General features: G+C 40.8%; 1 protein-coding gene across 5 annotated transcripts in view; it reads left to right on the top strand.

The window, feature by feature from the left end:
* roraa (RAR-related orphan receptor A, paralog a) overlaps window positions 1-23,449 on the top strand; it is a 171,904-nt gene that overhangs the window by 107,724 nt on the left and 40,731 nt on the right. For 2 of the 5 annotated variants that reach the window (XM_067500535.1, XM_067500536.1), the window contains exon 2: window positions 3,138-3,167. In XM_067500535.1, coding sequence (XP_067356636.1) covers window positions 3,138-3,167 — 30 coding nt within the window. Of the gene's footprint in view, window positions 1-3,137; window positions 3,168-16,646; window positions 16,805-23,449 lie in introns of those variants that run through there. The other 3 variants (XM_067500538.1, XM_067500537.1, XM_067500541.1) reach the window with 3 other exon arrangements.

Genomic DNA, 23,449 nt, shown 5'->3' with positions numbered 1-23,449 from the left:
TTTTGGGATTGAATAATGTCTCCTGTCTAATTGTCACCAGACTCCTGTTTAATAGTTTAAGAATGTAATTGTAGCCTACTGTCTGGTCTGACAAAGAGCCAGGAAAAAACAGCCTATTTCCTTCTTCCTTCTAATACAGTTTCCACTAAGTGCACCAGCTATGTTCCTTAAATAGTCTAAGAACTTGTTTCACTCATCAAAACAAAGAGCCAGTTAACTGCTACAAGCTCGTACAGCTACTGTGTGCTGTACTTTAACACTGCTGCTTTTTAATGGACCATCAGCTCTTACTGGCTTCCATGCCATTTGATTGAAGTGTCGAATTAGGGCTAGATTACTGTTTATTTTCTCCTTGTGTAATGTCACCATTGGAAAAAGTATTTGGCCTTGAGCACTGGGAGAATGTTACAGCTTCTTCACTGACTGCTGGCCCCTAGGTGACTCTTTTTCCTCTTTCTGCTCAGTGGCCTTGATATCAGTTATGTGTTTCTCTGTGTATGTCTATAGGAGGCTGACGGCCTTATTTGTTTCCCCCCTTGTTGCTGTTTGACTCGTTTCCCCTCAAATGTGTCTGAAACATTGTTATCGCCGGCCAGACGCCTTTCTCACAGAGAGTTATTGAATCATGTCAGCCCGCCGTCCCCCGAGTTTCAAATGCAAGCTGTAGAAAAATTAGCCATTGCTTCCGCATGACAAGTGGGATCTATTAGTGTGCTTTCGCCCCACAAAGCATGAGCATCCAGCAGCCCGCTGGGGACCACGGCTGGCTGTGTGCTCGTCCGCGTCAAGCTCCTGAGGCATTAGACCAATGCTGCAGATAGGAGAAGCAGCAGTTGCTCCTTCGATGAGTTGACACCCAAAGGGTGCATCTCGACAGCCCAGCTCCGCTTCAGCCTCAGCTTCTCAATGTCTGAATCACCCTGGTCTGACTGGCCAGCTGTTTATAAGCAGTCATAGTTGGTCAGACGTCTTAACTGCCAATATTTGGTTTCTCTCAGATCCTTGGATAATCTTTTATTTACCGTATTTTTTTATTTATTTTTATGTCCTTTCGGCTTATCCTGTGAGTTCAGGGTCATCGTCCACATGTTGATTTGGCAGTTTTTACTGCTGGATACCCTTCCTTATACAGCCCTCCCCAATTTCTACCAGGCTTGGAACGGAATTACACAGCTGGGGATGGGAATCGGCTTTTGGGGGTTCAGTGTCTTGCCCATAGACTGACCATGTGGTCTGTGGTCGACTGCCTTACCAACTGAGCTACAGCCGCCTCCATATATTTACCATAGTTATTAATCATATTATCTTGGCCATAATGACCTGCATTGTACGTTTAGATTTTTATTATCTTAAATGGCACCAGTTTATCACTTAACCTTTGCAGTTCACATTGTAATCACAGCACATTTTCCAGATCCCTGCTTAAAATTTTACCTTGTACTGATATCCCGCTACTTCTCATAACCAGAAATGTTCACTTTGATAAACATTTGGCAATGTGGTTGTAGCTATATATGATTATTGAGACCCGTGATGTAACAACAATTTAAGAAATGCCATACATTGTTATGGTTTGTGTTGGCTATAGAAAGGCCTCTCATCATGCTATAAGCCTTTAGTTTTTCACTTATGCACAGTGTTGAGATATATACATACACACACACACACACACACACACACACACACACACACACACACACACACATATACAATGCAATTATAATTTTAATGGAATTGATGAAGACCGTATGCATAGATCTTTGAAATGTTCCATGTAATTGTTTTAATTTATTTCTATATATTTACTATTTACTATTATTCTGGCTTAAGGTGTGCTGTGTATATTGATTTGTTTTTCATCAATACTTGTTGTTGTTCAATGATACTTATGTCAATGATTTGCTTTCACATATAGGGCTGTACGATATGATAGTTTATATTGTGTGACAATAGAAAAATATCTATTGTTTGTTATTATGGTCTATCATCTTCCAAACGGTGCGGATGCAGGCAGTATAGTGACACAAACACACACAAAGGAGAGTGAAGGTGACACAGAATGGAGAAGTAGCAGACAGTAAGCCAAGCGGGAGATTTCATCCATTACTTGTGAGGAGCAAATGAAGAATTAGAAAAATGTATTCTGAGGATAAATTGCAAAGGTTATGCTAATTTAAAATAATGTTGTGCAAAGATTATTTCTTTTTGTACTAGGTAACTTTAGTTAGCAACACAGCTGCTGAGTAGCAACAAGCAGCTATTGGCAAGGTTGTCTTGTGCGCTACTCAGTCCATGAGATATCTTGTGACTCAATTAAACCCCCCTTAAATTTTAATACAATGTGCCCACATCAGACTTACATGACTGCCAACTATGGAAGAATCGTCTCATACAGTAAAAGATAATCTTTGGACTAAAGAATGCTGTACATTTTGTGAGATGGTTAATTAAAAATTTGCACCTAGATTCTATTCAGAAGTACATTGATCAAGTATATAATTGAAATTAAAATACAAAATCAGCTTTACTAAGTGGTATTTTCATTGAATTTACAGAAACTGTGCTCTGTCATGATATATTAGTATCAGGATATGAAATTAACAATAGTGTGATGTGAATTTTTGGTCATATTCCATAGCCCTATTCACATAATTTTTTTGTACACAGTCTCTCTTGAAAAGAGGTCCTGATCTATGAGGCTACCTGTTTAAATAAAGGATTAACTAACTAGCATAGAGGTCAAAGTGCCTCCATCTCGCTGTAGGCCACTGGCTTAGTCATGTGCTCAGGCCTAATCTGTGTGACTGCACAACACATTAGCATTCCAAATGCTGTTTGTTTTAGTATAAATTTTCATCCACTGCCTGCAGAGGATAAAGTTTCAGCCACCTTGTCGTGGATGTTGATGTATTATTGCTGCAGGTCTGATACCAGCCTACACACTTAATTACCCTGGACCTGCCGCCTCAGTGACCTTGGACAGTGACAGTCTGTTGGACCACAGGGTCTCCTTCTTCATCACTATTATTATCATCAGTCACCCATAAACAGTTCTACATAAGTTAATATTTGTAATGGATATTTTGCATTTTTATGTGTACCTTACCTTTCTTGTCTTTTTTGTTTTGTCTTCGCAGGTATCTCAGTAACAAAGAAGACACATACCTGTGAGTGCAAACTTTTTTTTATTACAGGTTCTTTCTCTAGTGCTACAAGTTCTTTGTATTTTTTTCTACTTTGTCTTCATCAGCAGCTATAAACATATTATTGCCTTAGTAGAACTGTAATACATCAATACCTTCAATTATATCTGTACTATCTACTTTCATAATTTTGTATTTCTCCATCTCCATCCTGGAGAGAATATGATGATAACCCCAGAGAGGAAATTAAAATGCTATGCAGTCTTATGACTGCTTGATAATCATGCACAGTTGAAGCAGACGGTGTACTGAAGAACCTCTTTGTTTTCTGCAAGGCCTTGCAGCTGAACAACACGGATGTGGTGTTGTGTGGTGGTTTATAACCTAAGTACCAGAGTCTGTACTTTTCAACTGCAGATTATATCACTAAAATTGAAAGATACAGACACAGAATGTGACACTTCTCACATGAGATGCAAAGCTTCTTTGTGCACTACAACAATAGTACACAGGCTTTGCCTTTTCTAGCCATAACTGCCTTTTCTGTTCCAGTTTGCTCATGAAGAATTGATGAACAGTCAAACCTGTAGAAATCAATGATTTCCAAGAGATTTGTTCTGTATTTTGACATGTGTGAAGTGCAATCGAAAGGCATGTAAAAACACCTTTGTGTGGTGTACTGCAGTGTGTCTGTATCTGTGTGTGTACATCTATGCTTGTGTTCATACCCCACAGTGTGAATGGAAGAAACTAGCCCTTAAGGCTATCCTTTCACTCTGATCACTGTGATGAAACTTGTGGAGAGGGAAGGCCAGAGGGCTTTTCTGTAAGGCCGGTCAAAGTTTCAGATTGTGAGAGGCTGCATCTTCCCCTGAAAAACACCCCAGCTCTTTCTTACATCAGACAGCAGGGCAAAGGATATGATCTTCTACTTCTAGAAGACTCCACCTTGTTCAAACAACCTCGTCAAAACAGCAGCATGACTGTGTGTTAAGCTATTTGGTTGTCTGGAGGGTCTGTGGTATTTTTTTATGATGTGTTTGTGGTGTGTGTATGAGTGTGTGTGTGTGTGCGTGTGTCTGTGTTGTGTCAGAATATCTTCAAGGTAAAACAGATTTGCTTTGAGCCACCATCCACTGCCCCTCTATCTTAATTAGTGCGGTGCTAAGCACCTCTACTCTGGAAGGTGGCTCAAATCAAAGAGCATGATTTAGGAGTCTTGGTTCAAAGTCTTGGGCAGAGACTGGACTACACCGTCTCATTTCAGTGTGAAATATTCAAATCTTGTCCATGTGAGGAAATCAAAGTGAAGCCTCTTAACAAGTAGTTGATTGCTGTACCTCACAGACAGGAAGCAGCTGTAAAACCTCATCAGAGGTATGTGTACAAGAAGAGGCTCAAAGGCCAGTTAATGGTCATTGAGAATGTACAGGGAAGGTCTTTTTGAGCGAAGCCTAGTGATTATTTTGCTGGTGGAGAGATAATGGGGAGATCGCTCTGCCCTACATGCTAATAGCCAGGCTGTAGATCTATTTCTGTTCTCGGAGTGAAAACATCGGCTTCCCCACTACGCCAATATACACTGCCACTCGTAATGTGAGCTTGGCAGACTTGTATATTTGTGCAAGTGTGTGTGTGTTTTAGGAGGTCTTCCCAGATCAAATCCAGACCACAGGGATGGGCCGTGTCTCTGACTAACTCCCCACTCTGCCTGAGTGATCAAACTGCTGGAAGCTCCCTGCCATGCCAGTCCCCTCATCAATATAAATTACAGGGGCAGCTGTTCACTGGCAGACCTCTCTCCTTTCCTTTCCTCTCCTCTCCTCTCGTCTCGTCTCCTCTCCTCTGCTTTCCTCTCTTCAAGCTTTCTTTCCTCTGCATCCTTTCTACATCCATGCGCCTGGACAAGTCATTGAGCCATCAGAAGGTGAAGTATTCTAGATGAAAACAGATACTTATATCATAAGTTATATCATCAGACTTTGGGGTCTGCTCCCTATTCAGGACGTGCGTAGATTTCCCCTCTGAAGCAGCACCCTCACTTCTCTCTGTCTTCCCCTATTTCTTCATTCCTCAAAAGGGGCGGCCCCTTGCCAGCTTTTTTTTTTTTTTACCACAAGGCTGTAATTCTAAGCAAGAAGTCAACTGTGGTTTTCCTCTACATTTCCCTGACAGTTTTACATCTGCTCTGTTTTGTGGGCTGTTCTGAAGCAGTTGCTTTTTCTCTAATACTGCATGTGTGAAAAATGTGATGTGATGACAGCAAAAGATCAAGGGCTGAAACTTTGCATTGTAGTTGTTTTCTTACTTTGATTGTGGACACCAAATATGTGCCATTACCTTCTCCTACTTTGGCAGGGCTGTGTTACTGTGAGATGAGTTTCTGTTTGGACCTGTTGAGAGAGATGGTTTGGACCAGAGGATCAGATGCAGCAGCTGATTACACTGAGATTAGACGCCTCACCTCTAATCTACCATCAGCAGTCTGGGGCTGTGTCTCACAGCTCGAATAGCAGTGAGCTAGCTAACGCATACACACACAGGTCGCATAGTCAGGATGCTCTTCTTCGAACACAGCAGATCTCCCGATTACTTAGAGCTAATCCTCTCACTCTCTTGCAACTGTATATGTTCAATATAATCATTGTACGGTGACTGTTATGACCATAACAACAAGACAAGAGCTTGCATCTCTACATATTTTACATAGAAGTTCAACTACAACTATGACACTACATTGTACAATAATAAAACCCAATTCAAAAGTACCAAAATTAATACTTTACTAATTAATACTAAAAAATTAAATACATTTTATACATTATTATTGTATTTGAGTACATTTGATAACATTGCATTTGCAGATGTTAACCTTCTGTTAGTCCCTTTTATCAGTGTGTAATAAAGGATACACATACACATGTGTGCGAGTGGCTGGGTTAAGATTGGGAATAGAGTGGCCAGAGGGAGGCAGTAGCACAAATGTAAGTCTAGGAAAAGAGAACAGCAGACAGATGAGGCTTCCGCTTCTCAGTCTTACAGATGCGTTGTAGAGAGCCCCAGTTTTTTTCACACTATATTTATCTCCATTGTGGTGACAGACTTCGTACACTGATTGAGAAACATGAACTCGCTTCTGCATTTTCATATATTTCCTAGCAGCTTGTATTGAGTTTCTCATCAGACATCTGCACTCATATAGTAGTAGTACAGCCAATTTGTTTTAGAGGAACTAGATGATGAGGACTCTCCTGCACTGCCTTAGAAAACAGAGTGCAAAGTTAGATTGAAACTATATCAGTCATTCAGACTCACTGGATGTAAAAAAAAAATAGTGTTTGTGAATTTCATGCATTAGTGCATTTGATGCTTTTCTCATAAAAGTAGTCAGATGTATGTTTGGAAAAACAGCATTATTAAACCCAATAATGCTCTCTGTGTTCATATGGCAGAATGACAGCTTTTTACCTCTGTAAAGCATCTGCTTTACCTCTAAATGACATGGCAGATCCCACTTGGATTTATGAGTTGTGGAATATTAATGCATTGGCTCTGTGAGTTGAGGTATTTTCAGTTAATCAAACATGAGATTTATGGTCCTTAATAGTGCTGTACATTGCCAATTTAGGAGAATAATATGTCCCAGTTGCTGTCTAATTTTGCTTGGCAACAGGCACACTCCTGTGGAATCGCCCGGGGCAGTGTGAGTTGTCTCTGCATAGCTCAGTGTTCCATGCTCAGTGGTTGTTTGAAGGTATTTCATCACATTGTTGCCTTGATTCAGCTCTGTGGGGATTTGTTAGTTGCACTCATGTGGGAAGTGCATCCAGTACATTGTTAAGCTAGGGCTGATAATGAAGATCAGCCAGCCAGAGTCCCCTGAGCTACGCGGAGAGAGAGATAGTCTAGTGAGACGCACAGCACAGACATAATGGAGCAGGACGAGCACACACAGCAATACACACAGACGCAGAGGAATCATCACCACAAAGCATACAACACTGAACTGTGCTGTGGTGTATTAGAGTAAAAACACGATACAGTAGAACATACGGTACAGTAGATTATTATCAACTATGTCATACGTTGTTGTTCTTTCAAAAGATTTTTTAGTTTTTGCAAAATTGACATTATGTTTAAATGTTAGCTGAGCTATAATGTAATATTTTAGTAGCGTTGCCTTTTTGTTGAAATTGAAATTGACGACGCAGGGCCCCACTCAGCACAACCGCTCTTTCTGTGGAAAGTTATTTGATTCTCAGCATGGTACTAGAACTCGTTGTTTCCTCTTCTCCCGGAGCAACACTGAACACTTAAATTGACACAATCTTTTTCTCTCTCTGTACTGTAGGTTATGTGTCATCTTACTCTATTTGTTTGTTCCACAAAGAGTATTTTCTTTGTGGACGTTTTGGTTTAATCTATAATAGATGGGTATTTTTTCTGAAATAGGTCAGCGTAATCACAACAGTGAGGAATGGACAGTCACTGTAAAAAGGAAATCAATAGAGCTATCTATTTGCCGTAAACCAGGCCAGCATGATTTTTCTCCATTTTTCCTCTTCTGCCATACTTTTTCCTCTCCAACACAATATGGCAGGTCCTCATTTTTCAGTAAAAGCATTATGTCTGCCATTTTTAAAATTGCAAATGGCCTTTGTACACGCATTTTCTTTGCATAAGTTTCTATGGGCGAGGACGCTTCTTTTTATCACCTCGTGGGGGCCCCCAGGGTGTGAGGGGAGCTGTAGGGGTGCAAAACAGCTTTTTGTGGAGCTTGGGGTACTCTGCTTTTGTTGGCTCTTAATCTGGTTCTTCTCTCGGTGTTGACTCTTTCAGAAAATTTGAGCTGAAGCAAAGAGACGCCTCGTCCGCTTTCCCTAACCCCTTTTCCTTTTGTGTCTCACCCAAAACTGAAAGGCCCTGTCTTGAAGCGTTGTCAGACCAGAAAACAAGAGTAAGTGACATGTGACAAGGACACAATGCTTGGATGGTCCAACCGGAGTAAGTGGCCCCATCTGCTGTGGGCGATTTTTCTTCTGCCGGCTGTCTGCCGCCTCAGGTGAGAAAGGGGCCAGGGAGCGAGGGCTGTGCTGTCTGAGATGGTGGCGTCTGCCAGGCGAAGCAGTTGGCATAGCTGGGAGGGCACGGCCAGTCTCACTCGCTGCGGCACACAGTCGGCCAGCCTTTGCACAAGCGCAAGTTATCCGTCACTCATCAGGTTTCCGATGCCTCATCACTTTCCTATGGTGTACACGCATTCAGCGCAGGATAAGAGTGTCAGCATGTACTGAAAGGTTTGATTCATGGAGGGTGACAGAGGCAGAGGTCATGGAGCTCCTCCAGATATGATCCTGACTAATGCTGATGGGGAAGCTTTAAGATGGGGGCCATAATTAAATGTCCTTGTGCCATCATCAACCTCCTAAGTTGCAGCCGCGCACACAAATGATCCTTTTACGCTCTCAGCTAACCACCCTCACTGGCGTGTATATATTGATGTATTTCACTTCTCACTAAAGTGCACTTTGAGAAAAATTATGCTAAACTAAAGCAGAGCAAAAAAAAAGTTATTGTCAGAGATATTCCATTATGGATTTTTTAGAATGTGAAAATTCTGATGCAATATCACACATGAATAAAGGCGGTTAAAATTAACATATATAATTTAATTCCTGAATTATTCACAAGAATGTTGTTGAATAAACCATGCAAGAGTAGGATGTCCCAGATAATATCATTCTTTTAAAATTTCTCGTAAGGATGTTTCAAGATCAATAATATTAGACACAGTACATCAAAGGCAATCAAGCTGGACTGCATGCTGTACCGAACATCAAGTTTATTCCAAGTTAATCGGACAGATTTTTAAGCAAAGATCATATTTTTTCTGACAAACAGTGTCATTCTGCACGGAAACTAAAGTAAGGAAAAAAGTTACATCGACAGAGAAGAAAGCAGAAGTGCGCACAAAAGCTTTCGGTGATATTATACAGTACATTGACATTTGTGCTGATCGCATTGTGCGCATTTTGTTGAATCTGCTTTATTAGAGAAATGCTGTTTTTTCACATTGCTACTAATTTGTGTTTCTATGGGTGTGCAGTGTGAGAACAGAGAGATGTGGTTAACCCATTGTGAAGTTAGCCGTCATCATTAAGATTCTACAGATAACAGGGATGCGGATTTCTACTGCTCAGCATTATAGGATCCCAGACATCAAAGGCAGGTTTTCATTCTACTGTGTCTGCAGCACGGTGAAGGAAATAAAAATAAAAAAGAAACTGAAAAGGAGATACGCAGTCAGAAAAATAAGGCAGACTTGGAGAAGAGAGGAGTACATGTATGTATCTGCTCATGAGTGAGGTGACACCAAACACAATGTGTTTGCTGCCACAGACGGTCCCTCCTGCATAGTTAGCTCTTTGCTAAATTGGCGTCCTCTCTGATTAAGTGGCACAGTCCTTAATGAAGCTGTGGCTGACTGCAGGTTGGTTCACTTTAAAGATCAAGTTCATTTCTCACTACGATCATTAAAATGCAGGTGTGTGTAATTCAGTCCTGTTCACTTACGTATGTTTTTTGTCTTCTTTTTTTTCTTCTTTTTAACCTGTACCAACATTGTCTGCTTCTACTTTCACTTTTGTTCCCTTTTGATATCTAATCAGTGTATAGATACTGTAAATGATATTTTGTTCTTTGTATAAATCCCATAATACCATTTCCAGTTCTGTTACAATGGAGTTCCTCTTAATTCAGATTACTTTCCTTTTCAGCGTGGTGCCATAATGCTTTTGCCATTACATCAGAGTGAGCTGTTCTACAGTGAGAGTATTGAATGTACAAGAGAGAAATATGCTGTTCCCCAGTATTGTGCTGGATTACAGAATCAAGGTCGACTCACAAGACACAGAGCAGCATTATCCCTTAATCCTGTGTTTTGGTTTCAAATAGCCTTTTTACACCTAATCTTCACAAGTGAAATGACAAACATGAATACTGAGGTAGGTATTTAAATGTGCATTACCTGTGATGTTAAGGTCAAAGGCTTATGCTGACTTAAAGGGGCTCTACATTTTGTGAAAGAACAGATGATCATGTGTTTGCCACTTATTTTGTTGCGGTTGTATTACAGAAGACTAGGGAGTCTTGTGATGAAATTCCCTCAGGCAGTTTCAGATGGATAAATCTGGGAACTTTTCATCCAAACTATGAGTCATGTCTTATTTGTTTCTCTTCTCTAGTTGGGATGTAATATTTAATTTAACATTATATTTCTCTCTCACTTTGACCTCTCATCAAGTTTCTTTTGACCTGTTGTACTTAAATACAAGGAGTACAAGCTTTAATGCGTCAACAGATATAGTGAAGACACCAGGAATGGCACAGAGGCAGTGTCTGTGCTTGACCAGGCTGGTCCTTGTATGTCTGTCAGGCTCAGCTGTGGCAGAGCTGGAGGAAACTTAAAGGTGTTGTGAAAGACTAAAAGTGGGCCAGCCGCTGCTGCCTCCTGTTGACCTACCTTGTTCAGAGGGTCCAGGTACAGACTGATGACAGGACTCCTCCTCAGTGGACCACATTACTAATGTGTGAGGGTGCAAGAGGAGCACACCTAATGATGAATCACTCCCCTGCACCCATGGCATCCTCATAAGTCAAGAGTAAAAGTGTTGAGAGCGCGCTCAGAAAAAGAGCTCCTACGTCCAGTCCACCATAGAGAAACCCCATCCAGGCCCGGTGGAAGAGAGGAAGGGAGGAGGATAAGTAGTGTACATCACATATAGCCTGAAGATCTCCCTCAATCTTGAGGAAAACATTAGTCCCTCTGGTGGGTCACTTGTTTTTATAAAGCTCCTAGAACTAAGGAAAAGTTACTTTCATGCTTGAGCAGAGCAGGTTTTTTTTTTTTTTAAGTAATCTGCATTGTGTTGATCTGGACTGCCTCACTGGACCAACTGCATTACCTGAAGTCATGGAGAGAACATTAAATGTGTTAGTTTAAGTTAAAACAGTTTTCTTTTGAGGGTTTATGCACTGAAAAAAGAAGCATCTCATTATTCACTTTAGTCTTCCATGAGAGAGAATAGTCGTAAATTTACTTGGCCAAAAAGTGAAGAAGATATTGATTAATTTTGGGGTTTTAAAATAAATTCAATTTAAAGTAACTTTATTGACATAAATCTAGTATATTACAGTTAGTTTCTCTGTTTTCTTCTTTTCTTATAGCTTTAAGTCAGAAGGTTAACTATTTTAGTTTACACGCCTACCTCCCCCCTGAGCTGATGTCAGGCTATATTGGTAATGTTGGGGGAGTGTGTAGGTTTGACGCTAGGCAATACATCACACACTCCGGGGGGTCTCCCTGGTATGCTCCTCAATAATGAAGTTCATTCGTTAACCTCTCCCTCAAAGGCCAAGTTCCCCCGCTGCCCTTTTCAACACCCATTGCAACTCTTACCAGAGTCACCCTACCAACAGAAAAAAAAACCCACATCATCATGCTATTTCCCCTTGACAGGCTCTGTGGTTGCCTTTGCAGAGCATGAAGAATAAGCAGGTCCATTACCAATCCCTCATGCCTGGTTATAGCCATAATTATCACAGGGAAAATTACCTGCTCTGTTTGGTTTTCTGCAGAGGGGCTGCACCTTCCTAATCACCTCCTCCTTCCCTCCTGTCGTCCTCATGCCATGGAGATGGAGCTGGTTTTGGGGGGAGTCTTGCCAGTTCATTAGAATTCACAGGGTTCCACCTCCCTGCCTAGCCAGGCTAAGTTTCTCACACAGGCTGCCATGCCTGCGATAATCTTCCCTCCTTGTTCCCTTTTGCTCCTTTTCTCTCCCTATCCCTTTCCTTTCTGTCCCCAAGGGCAGCTTCACACAAAAGAGATGCAATGCAATTCATTGTTAAATGTGATTTCTATTGATCTATTGAAAAACTTGTTCTGTGAGTTATATGATGGCACTTCAGCGGTGCTGATGTTCTCTCTTCACCACTGGCTTTTTATGTAAAAAACCAAACAACCTGATTTATTCAAGTTTCTTAGATGACAGCCTTTGTGGAACAACTTGCTGTATGAGGTGCAATTTTAAAGCCTGTATCAATCAATTACAGAGCTAGTTCTAGTCAGCAGATTCTAAACACTTTTGTTGCTGCTGAAGTGCCCTATAAGACAGAAAGAAAAGAACTGGCATCCATTTAGTTTACATCAAGTAGAGACAAAAACAGCCACTTAACAAAATCACAACTAAAAAGCAGCTAAGGGCATTTGATGTTTTCATTAAAGTACTTCTATCACATTGTTTACATCCTCTTGTCATCACCACAAGCACACATGCAAGAGGTCATTTCATGTGGAGTTAACATGCATGTCCACCTGGAATCATGTGAGGCTTGGTCAGTCCATGCAAGACTAAAGGACTTTGCTGCCATGGTGACACAGCACTTTGAAAATATTTGATTCAGTCGATTTGGAAATACCAGTGGCTCTTATATTTCTGTTTGTTCGGAAGAAAAACAAAGATTTAGATTTAGCACTATAAATAGCTGTAGCAGTAAAACAAGGGGTTATAGCCTTGTCAACCATTCAGTATAACTACTGTGTTGTTGATTCTGATTACATGACAGTTGACAGGTGTACACTTCACCTGTGTAGGAATGATAGGCTTTCATACGTCTTCCCTTTGACCCTGCTGTTCTATAAATATTGTATTTTTGTGTATGTGTATTGACTGATAGACAAAAAAAAAACAGTGCTGAGCTGGCCCAGAGGTTGCCGCGTACATAAAAGATGAAAGGCAGTGTGTATAGTCCCTAATTTGGCATAATATGGAGTCAACCTATAGCTTTTACATCGTTAGACTAGGCACACTCTGTGTCATTCAATGGAAAATCCTTTAGCTGCAATGAGTTAACAGCATGTCCTGTAGCTACACGTTATACTATGAAACCCAAACACAGCAGCAGCATGTAGTATGTTTTTAAAATCTCAGTACTCTTATTTAAACTTGTCTTTAAATGCACCTATCCACAGTGCTCTGGACATAACCCAATAGAGTCCTCTATTTTCAGTGAAATAGATATTTTCTTTGTTGTCTGTGTGATTTATTGAAGTCTTCTCACAAGTGGAAGCCCCCAGGAAATTGCCTAGAATGGCCTTAAATTGGTTTATGATTGTGTGGTGTGGGCCGCTGCTGTTATGGTTCTAATATTATGCCCTCCACTCCTTGGCATCTATATTAACTTGATCTGTATTGTTTTCATGGAGTGCCTGTTGGAGCTTGTTAATTCTATCGCTGCTTCAGGCTTGTGGTGCAGTTCCAAACATCCAGGTGACTTTGCGGTGGAATAAAGGCGTCGACTCACTGAGCTACCTCACAGCAACGCTGGGACACTAACTGAGGAAGTCCACAGCTGTTTATCAAATAAAGTCAAAGGCTGCAAATTGCAACATCGTGCAGACTACACGTGCTAGGCCTTACAGGCCAGTCCAGAGTTTTAAGAGTTAACATTGATAAGCTGCATGGTGAGTCTGTGCATGGAATGGATACTGACAGACTGCTAATGAGACCATTATCAGCTCTAGTTCTCTCTTCTCCTCCGGGGGCACCAGTAGATCCTCTGCACCTCATCACAATTGAATTCCATTCCACAGGGCTTGTTTACAGTAAATACATTTGCTTGAATTACTGTGAGAGGAAGTGTGAGACACATGATGTGGCCGATCTAATGGCTGAATGTTTAGTGGGTTATGCCTGGGTCAGCTCAGTTAATTTGTAGTAGTGATACATTGACACAATTCTGTCTCGTCACAATTTCCTGTTATACTGAGTGACAAAAACAAATACCTAATATGCTCCTACTATTTTCACATCACCCACATTAATACCCACAGACATTTAACCATCCATGCCTTCAGGGCATAATCAGTGCTCTAATGAACTATCAGCAGTGTATTGGCATACTGTCACCACTAATGCAAAGCAGTCAAGTAAGTGTGAGTGTGATCAACAGCAAAGGAAGCAGAATTGTTGGAATTTTCTGTCCTTATCTGTCCTATCTGGCCTTTATGTACAATGAACAATTATGTACAATTGGAGGCACTGTTTGTATTAGAGAGCCAAAAGGAGAGAACAGCATGGTTTATTTTTTAGTATGGTTACCTTAAAGCATCAGCTGGCCTAACTTACCAAAACAAAGTATACTTACCTTTGTGCACATTACTTTAGTTTTTGGTTGCCCAGGGGAATATGTACCTTTGAAATTTCTTCAATACTACAGTGAAGGTCAACAGAGTTTTGTTTTGTGTTTCTCACAGTTTAAAAAAAAAAAAAAAAAAAAGGAACAACCCTGTCCACAGAGTGTTACTTTGTCTACAGAACAAACTGTGAACTGTATCAAACTACCGCATATTTGTCTCTCTCTCTCCTTTTTAAAAAAAAATATTTGTGTGAGCCAACTGGTAAACTGCAGAAATGTAAGTTTAGAAATGACGGGTCAGTGCACAATGGGACCTTTTTTGTCTTTATTTAACTCTACGGCCCACCAAAAAGCCACGTGAAAAGTAATTGAATTTAGATCTAAATAAAAATAGATATAAATTTGACATTTTAGAGGTTTTTCTTTTTTATTGATGGAAGTAGCCACTAAGTAATTTTATAATCGATCTCAGAACCTTACCAGTTCACTACAGAGAGTGTGAGCACAGAGCGTGCATGCTCCTTCCAACTCTCCCCTGACACTCAGATAGCAATAAGGACATAATCCTCCTCTCAGACGTTCTTGGATAACCAGTCAACAGACTCGAACTCTGCTATCAGGTTTTGTTTTGTCCCCTTAACCATAGCTCAGCCCACAGTATTTCAAGCCACAGTAGGTTCTGCAAAAACTGATACAGCAGACAGTTTCTGAGAGATAACCACAGATAGTGGCAGTTAAACATGCGCCTGTGTGGTTCTTGGCCTTGAGTCATCTGGTGAACTTTTGTAGATCTCTGCAGGGAAAGGCCAACATCAAAATCAGACAACTGTGCTGTGTCTGACATCACGTTGTTTTGAATAGTTTATCAGGTTCTGTCTATGCCTAGTTTGTATCCCAGGCACGCTCCATTTGATGCTATCAGCCTCTGAATGATATTTTCTTCATTAGACGGTGTGCAATAACAGACCAGTGTTGACACAATGTGAGTTAATGTGTTTAGTGACTCTAATGGATCATGGAGGTTCTAATGAAACATTGTCATGGAAAGATTTATGTTGCTGAGTCCTCATTTGCATTTTATATGTGGTTAGAAGTACTTTTATTCAATGAACGGAACATTAGAGAAATCATCATATCAATATAGGTGCAAGGAGTGTAAAACAGGTATAAGTAAATAAAATGTCTGTTATTAATTTCAGACAACTATGACATCAAATTTAAAATATTCATTGTTAAAAATATAATTTTTTAACATTTAGGTTTCGGAGATTACAGGGTCTGACACTAAAGCTCCACGATGTTTGTCTTGAGACGAGATGATAGGAGCACCGGCTTATTCATGGAAATGCCAAATGCAATGTGGTTATGGGCCAAGGCTGGATTGCACTAAAACCAGAATATTGTATCAGAGAGAGGCAGCTGGTTAGGAGTCAGAACAGATTATCATATGAGAGAGGATGAGCGAGGAGAGAGAGCGAGGTAGGGACTGGGACGGGAAGATGCTCGGCAGATGCATTTATCCAAAACAACTTACAAGTGATCAACGCACACACGGGGACCGACTTGGTGTTCGGTGTCCCACTCAGGAGGGCGCAATTAAGGGAGAAACCCGTCACCAGGTCGCCCGTGGGGTGGAGGGGACTACCCAAACTCTTCTGTCACAATCTCCCCTTCTTCACATGTCAAAAAAGAGTGTGTGAGAGCCACCAGAGTGTGTGTGAGAGAGAGGGAAGGGGGCCGTGTGGGTCCTCTGAGAGGTCAGGGGAAGCAACTAAGGCTCCACTCATCTTCTCTCTTTACAGGGCCCACTGCTGCTCGCAGACATCTGGCCTCACACTGATCACTCATATCTACAGACAGGGAGAAGGAGAAGAGGGGAGCACAAAATTACAGCTCCCCTCTTATCCTCTGCTGTTTTTTCCTTTTGTTTCCTCTTTCCAGTGTTTCTTCATCTCTTTTTGTCCTTCATCCTCATCTCATCCTGTGTTAAGCTTTTGTTCATAATTGCTTTTCATATTTCTTTTTAATAGCAAAAAACCAAGAGAGTAGTGGGGTCAAAACGAGTGTGGAATATGGTGTCTGCAAGAACAGGTTCTGACTTTATCCTTGCACTGAAAAGATAAGCCGCAGAAGATAGTGAGAGTGTGCTATGTCTAGCAAACCAGTACACAAGGCTCTGACTGCAATCAGTGGGAAGAGGGCCAGCTTCCCTGCCTGAGCTCTCAGCGCCCCTACTGGCTGCACGCTGTGCCAATCAAAGGCTAGTGGGTGGGGTGCAGTCAGACATGAACACTGATGTCACAGTCACATGGATTCTGGTGTGGTCATGCTCGGAGGCTGAGAGACAGAGCTGTGCTGGCCAGCTGCTGCTGAGACAGCAGTGTAAGGCTTTGCGCTGGTGATAGTTCTTCTCTTATGGACTCGAAGCTTAATGATGTATTTTGTGATTTCAGCTATGAAAGGTAAGAGGAAAATGCATGCAGATCTGCACCCAGAGTAACAAGTAGAGAAGTACGGCTCCGCTATTCATAGCCTGCCAACTCTTTGCATTTCATTTGCAAGGCATGAGTGTGACAGAGAGAGTGAGAGCGTGAGAGGGAGGGGGGAGAGGGAGATACAGTAATACAGTGCAAGTGAATTAAGCCTTCCTAACATCTCTTTTCATGCATGGACTGAATTTGTTTTTTGCAATTTGGAAATAGACACTGAGAAATCTTTAATTTAAAAAATGTAAAAAGGTATTTTTGTTTGATTTTATTATTCTAAATGTCTTTTCTCACTGTTATTGATGTATGAGGTGCTGTGAAAACCACGACCGGTGTATTTTTTGCACAAGTGTGTCTGAGATGAGAACAGCTCGCGAGCTTGTGAGCAGAAGTTTTTCGGCATAGATGTGCGGCAGCATGTAGAGAGGAGGGGGGGTTGGTGGGTCAGAGGTGGAGGGGGTCCTGTAGCTATTCTTTTCTGCTCAATTCTTAATCCTGTTGTTCCAGTCCAGAGGATGTGTCTGTTTTGCAGGAAGATGTGCATGGCAGTGTTGAACATGGGTCGCAGACGAGCGACAAGGCACTGCCGCGACTGGCAGACTGTGATTCTTTGAGTTGATACTGGTGCATGTGTGTGTATATCTGTGTGTGTGAGGGTGTTGTGTTCCACTGACCTATTTTTTGGATAGGGTTTACATGTGTGGCCATGAGAGCAGGACTGGGTCCTCCCAGTCACTGTGATGTTGATCTAGTACGCTTAATCCCAGCTCCTCCACCCCCTCCACCATACAGGCATACATGCATGCACGCACACACACACACACACACACACACACACACACACACACACACACACACACACACACACACACACACACAGAGAAAGACACTGAAAGTGCAATCAGACATACAGTGCATAACTCTTCTCTTATGCATGCTTTCAAATACACACGCATATAATCATGTTTATCACACACATGAATACACTCACATTCTTCCATACAGAGAAATGTGAACAACCATATCCAAGCATATGTGCTTACATGCACAGAGTACAGCCAAATGGAATAACCGTGATGAGTCACATGCAGCTGTCACTTTGTTTTATGTAAAAATATCAGTAATAATAATTTGATTTGATATTGGCTGCTTTTCTCACATCCCACCTGTCCAACTTTAAATTTGCTTCTGGTTTTGTTATGTTTACTGTCAAAACACTAAAAGATATGCCTGAAAATATGGCTGTGTATACACAGTTCTATAGGCAAATATATTTAATGTATTAAAAAAAAACTATAATAAAATGTAATATTAGTACTGTTGATTTTAACCCTTACAATGTAGCCTTACAATTGCCGTTTATTTTTTAGATATTAGTTTACCATCTAAATCCTAAGTATTTTTGCTCTGTGTGACTGGTAACTCTATTTTCTTCTCAACACAGCGAGTGAAAAGTCATTTATGAAGTGAGGCATACTGTCGTTTGTGATTTGTCTGACTGTGAAACTGTCAGACAAATGCAATACTGTTTTCTCATTTTCAGGGAGACACACATGAAAAAAGGCCTTTGACCTAATCTCCTTTTAAATGTAATTTATAGTGAACAGTTTTATGAAATGACATATTTTTGGACAGTATCAAATGTCTAGGGCTGTGTTTCTTTTGTCTGACTATTTTAAAAAGTGTGGCGCATACACAACATTTAAATGCCAATTTTTCTTCCTCCTGTGACACTTATCGTTTTTTTTATACATGCATACATATAGGGAAGTGTGTGTGTATGTCTGTATATATACATATATGTATATATGTATATATATATATATAATATATATAATATTGTCATTATAATGTAATAAATGAATTTACTTCTAACAAAAAAAAAAAAACAAGTCAAACTGGCATTTCCTGTATTTTCTAAATCTCTTAGTTAACCTGTTTATATGCCAGTATTTCTCTCTTTTGAGCTCTTGTTGGTCCTGGTTGGCAGGAGCTGCTGGTGTCAACACAGGATACTCTGACAGTGTCAGAAATTAAATTAAAATGTGAACCAGCTGTATAATTGGAAACTAATTTAAACGGCAGTAGCAATTTCTTCCTGAAAATGGGCAGTGAAATGGATGAACAGCACAATGACTTGCTGCCTTGGCATGCACTTCTTTATTATGTTACTATTGTTACACAGTCATTCAGCACGTGCCTTTTTTTCTGTGATTTTTTTTTATCCATTGTTTTTTATACTGTAAACTATAAAATCACACTCGTGCATTATACCACACACTCCTCAGTGTCTCTGTGGCTTTGTCTCTCCCCTTCACAACCTCCCCCCCACCCACCTCTCTCTTTCTATTCAGCCTCTCTACCACACCACCGCCTCTCAAGTACCTAATTACCTGTAATGGAAACATCCCTCTCATTACCCCATGCAAATTAGCCAGCCTACTCAGCACAATTAAGATGAAAATTCCAATTACATAATTAAAGAAAGTTGTTTGATGTGTGGATCGACAGAAAAGGTAAAAAGTGCATCTCATTCACAGTACATATAATTAATCCTTCAAAAAGAGCATTATTGGTGCAAACTGTGTTTTATAAGTCTCTAATGTGAGGCTCAGCCACTACAGGGCATGCAGACTGCGCATAAATATGTGATTTAATCCGAGTGTGTAATAGACTGTAAAAAATGTTCAAAGAGAAGGGCCAAAAAGAAGGTAAAGCCAAATATCTTGTGATAGGTGCTTTAAGGCTATGTTAACAAGGCTGTAAATATTTGCTGTAGATTTGGTACTCTTTGTCTCTTTCCATAAGTGGTGGATTGAAGCGCTCACTACAGAGTGCTACAGGCTCTCACACATTAAAGCAGAGGTTAACAAGATTGGCTATTATCCGGACAGAGACTGAGGACATGAAAAGCCACAGGAAAAATCGCCACAGATTAAGATAAAGGCAAATATAGCACAAGTCACCTGCAAGGACTTAAAATAAATGGCCCAATTAAAAAGAAGGAATACTTAAGAAGAGCTACTCTCTATCTTCTCATGAATTAAAAAAAAAAGGAAACACATTTTGGTATAAATGTAATAGATGAGAATCAAATGTTGTCTTTATACACACCATAACATTTAGATGTATGAGGAATATTTTAATTTGTTTTCACCTACTAAGCAGAGGAAAAGCAAGACAAACAAGCATCACTCATCCAGATAGAGGGAGTGTGCTTTAGCCCCCTTTCTTTCTTGCCTCTTTACTGACTTAGGAATTGGAATGGTGTCCCCACAGGTTATTAAAGTGTGTGAGGTGTGCCAGTCTGTGCTGTGCACACTGAGACGAACATCCTGGCTGCCTGACCGTGTGTAGAGGGACTGGTTAATGAGATATTGACTGCCCATTGAGAGCATGGATTTTTGATTTGGCTTCATAGAAGTTGGAAAGAGAGGGAGGTGAACACTGAATAGAAGTGAGGAGTAATGGGCACACATTTCTGAATTTGATATTGTTTTTGTTGGAAATTAATGGTTTTTGTGTGTGTGTGTGTGTTTAAAATGAGTTTGTCATTTTATAGTACGTATCAGTTATTATCCATACTTTTAATACGTGTAGTGTATATCTAGCCTGAACAAGCCATTCCTGAGGTGCCAGACAGCTCTGTCAGTCATCTTGTCTTGTCAGTCACACCTTGTGGTTTTGACAGATTAGTCTAGTCACAGGCGAGGTTAAATGACTCCCCTGTCCCGTGCCCAATCAAACAGCAGGGTACAACAAACTGCAGAGGTTTTGAGATAACCATGAAGCTACACAAAATGATTTTAGTTCATTCTGAAACATTCTCACCGAGTTCAATCCGGGTTCTCAATTTGGCTCTCCAGTCAGGTAAAACACCTAGCTGGGCTTAGTCAAATGGCTCTAACTTAGGGGTAATTTCCTGCTTTACTTTCACTCAGCATTTCAGGAGTCACTTATAGATCCTTTGAAGTGTCTCCCTGTCATGCAGCATTTAGCTGCTGATAGAATACTTCCTCTGTCAGCACTCCTTAGATAATCATGTACTACAGTCCAAAAAGAAACATTTTTACTTTTTTACCTCTTTTTTTCCTGTACATTCTACTGTATAATTCTTTACGTACACAGAGTTGAATGGGACATTTTTGCTGTCACCGTGCTCAACAGACCCTGTGGTTATATGAATTACATGTAAATTAAATACTCTTACAGAAGACTTGTTTGTTTAAGGTATACCAGGATAAAGAATTTAAAAAATATTTATATGACTAATAAGAATAAATAACAGTTTTCCTCCTCACGTGCGCTGCTTTACACTCATATGTTTTGCCACTTGGGGTTCAGAAAGTTAACAGTGTTTTAAGAGCGTGAAAGGTGAAGTTTTTTTCCCCTGTTCTTTCATTCTGAGCATGTTTTGTACCATTTGCTTTTTTCCTCTGTTGGCCTCTGGAGGGCTGTCCATTGGCTTTTTGAAGTTGCATCAAAGAGGAAATGGGGGAGAAAAAGCATTATTGATTTTACGTTTTGTCTGACTCAAACACTGAGGACAGAAAAACACATAAGGAGTGAGGTGTTGGCAATGGGGCAGCTCCGTCTCTTGTGTGCAAGACAGAGGAAGATGGAGGAGAAACCAAAGGAGGTAGAAGGTGAGGAGGAACACTAGACATCTCTCCCTAGACTTGTATGCTCAGCCCGCTTGCTTCCGTCATTTCTCCTCTCCTTTGTGTTCTTAACGGCAGGCTAAATAAAGCCTATCACTGTACGGCTGGAGACAAAATTCCGTCTCTCCCCACCACGTCGGGTAACTTGTTCTCCTCCTCCATCAGGCCGGTGACTCCCGAGGTCTGACAGCACTCTCCAGTTGACCTGCTTTTCCATGAAACACCAAGCTGCTCTCTTCTCAGTTGTAATCAGATCTCTCTGCTTGGCAAGCATGCTGGCAGAAGGCAAGAAGAGGAGTATTGTTTGTGTTGTTTATCACCTTTATCCACCTTCTGTGTCAGTCCAGCAGAGGTGAGATGCGACCCAGGGTGACTAAAAAGAGCTCTCAGAGACAACTGCTGATAAGAACTGTCACCAGAATCGCTTAATTATGCTATAGGCATATGGTATAACCATGTTCTGAACTTTGTTGATTTCCTAGGTTGCACAAAAGACTGTAAATAATTGATAGCATTGCCAAAATGCAGCAAAAGTATGCTGTAGAGTCAGAGGATGAGGGAGGGTCATAGGTCACCGCATACTAAGTCAGACTCCCTCTGCTCCATGGAGAGCTTCTACAGCATCTAGGGACCCTGGCAAGAAACAAAGGATGAAAAATGAGAGGTGCACAGAATTTTGATGAGATGGGGGAACAGGCAGAGTTATAACAAAGGTCGTCACAACATGCGCTCCGCTGCTTGATTACAAAAGAGTGAGAAGTGTGTGAGGCGTTTGATTACATGTCCCAGCAGAGGCCATTAAGGGTTCTTCTTGTAGGATGGCATCATTTACACTCATCTGATCCAGGGTCTGTGCTGATGAACAAAGAAAGTAAATCCTCCTGAGCACTAGGGGGTGCTCTTCAAGAAAGAAAACTTGTTTGAATATCTGACAGAGTTGAGAAGTTGTTGTATTTCATTATCAAGCAGCAAGGTTGTAAAAGAGCATGTTTGGATCTCTCAGAGGAACCAGTGTGAGCTAGAGTGAGAACTAACTCAAGGTTAGCAGCATTAGGCACTGCTCACTCCAAAATAAGATGCATTAAAGGAATTTTTTAATCATAAATAACAAAGCAAAACAGACTTTGCCTGAACATTCTGCTTAAGATTGATTTTTATGCACATGCATGAAATAAAAGAAATGCTGCTTCAGTGCTAATTACAAAGATGAAAGGAGGGAGAATGTGCAAGGCAATGAACTTTGGTTAAAGACCCAGTACATGTGTTATTCAGGGACATGGTGCTTAAATGCAATCCAACCCATTTTAGGAATTTGCAGACCCCATTCATTCGAAGCAGCAATTAACTACGTAGCGTATACACACTGTTATGGGTCGTGGATGAACTCCTGCCAGTCTGAGATGATATTGGAAGCTGAATACACCTTGGACAGGCCTAACACATAAGCTTCTTTCACATATAAACTCCAGATAATATCTGGGAAGTCAGGTCTGCACATTCTCTAGATCTGCTCTTTAACAGCTGTAGTGCACATCAGGAGATTCAACATGGACATGTTTGTTCTGGTGAAGGGCTGGGACCTGGATAAAGCCTGTAGGGGACAGTACTTGACGCAAAAAGTATCATGCAGAAATGCCAATGTTTTGCTTACAGCTTATCAAACTCAAAGACATACAAATGAGTCTTGTGCTTTTCCCTGAATTTTTTTCACAATTTCATTGTCTGCCCTTATCGGCAGAAGTTTACAAATTTGGTTTGGGCTATAGAGACAAAATACCAGTAACACCTACAGGACATTCAGTGGTTCAGACATCCGAGCTGTATTAATTTCGGCAGCTGAGTTTAATCTAAAAAAAAAAATTAAAAAAAAAGACCTGTCCAGGGGCATATCCAAGACAGGTTGTTAGCCTGTAGCAGTGGGATAACACTATTGTAGTGAACTTCTTAAGCCAGCATCAGA

This window comes from Channa argus, chromosome 4 (genome assembly GCF_033026475.1).
Source record: "Channa argus isolate prfri chromosome 4, Channa argus male v1.0, whole genome shotgun sequence".
In the NCBI taxonomy this organism is placed as follows: Eukaryota; Metazoa; Chordata; class Actinopteri; order Anabantiformes; family Channidae; genus Channa; species Channa argus.
The sequence above is the reverse complement of the archived record's forward strand: the minus strand, read 5'-3'. Positions and strand labels throughout refer to the sequence as shown.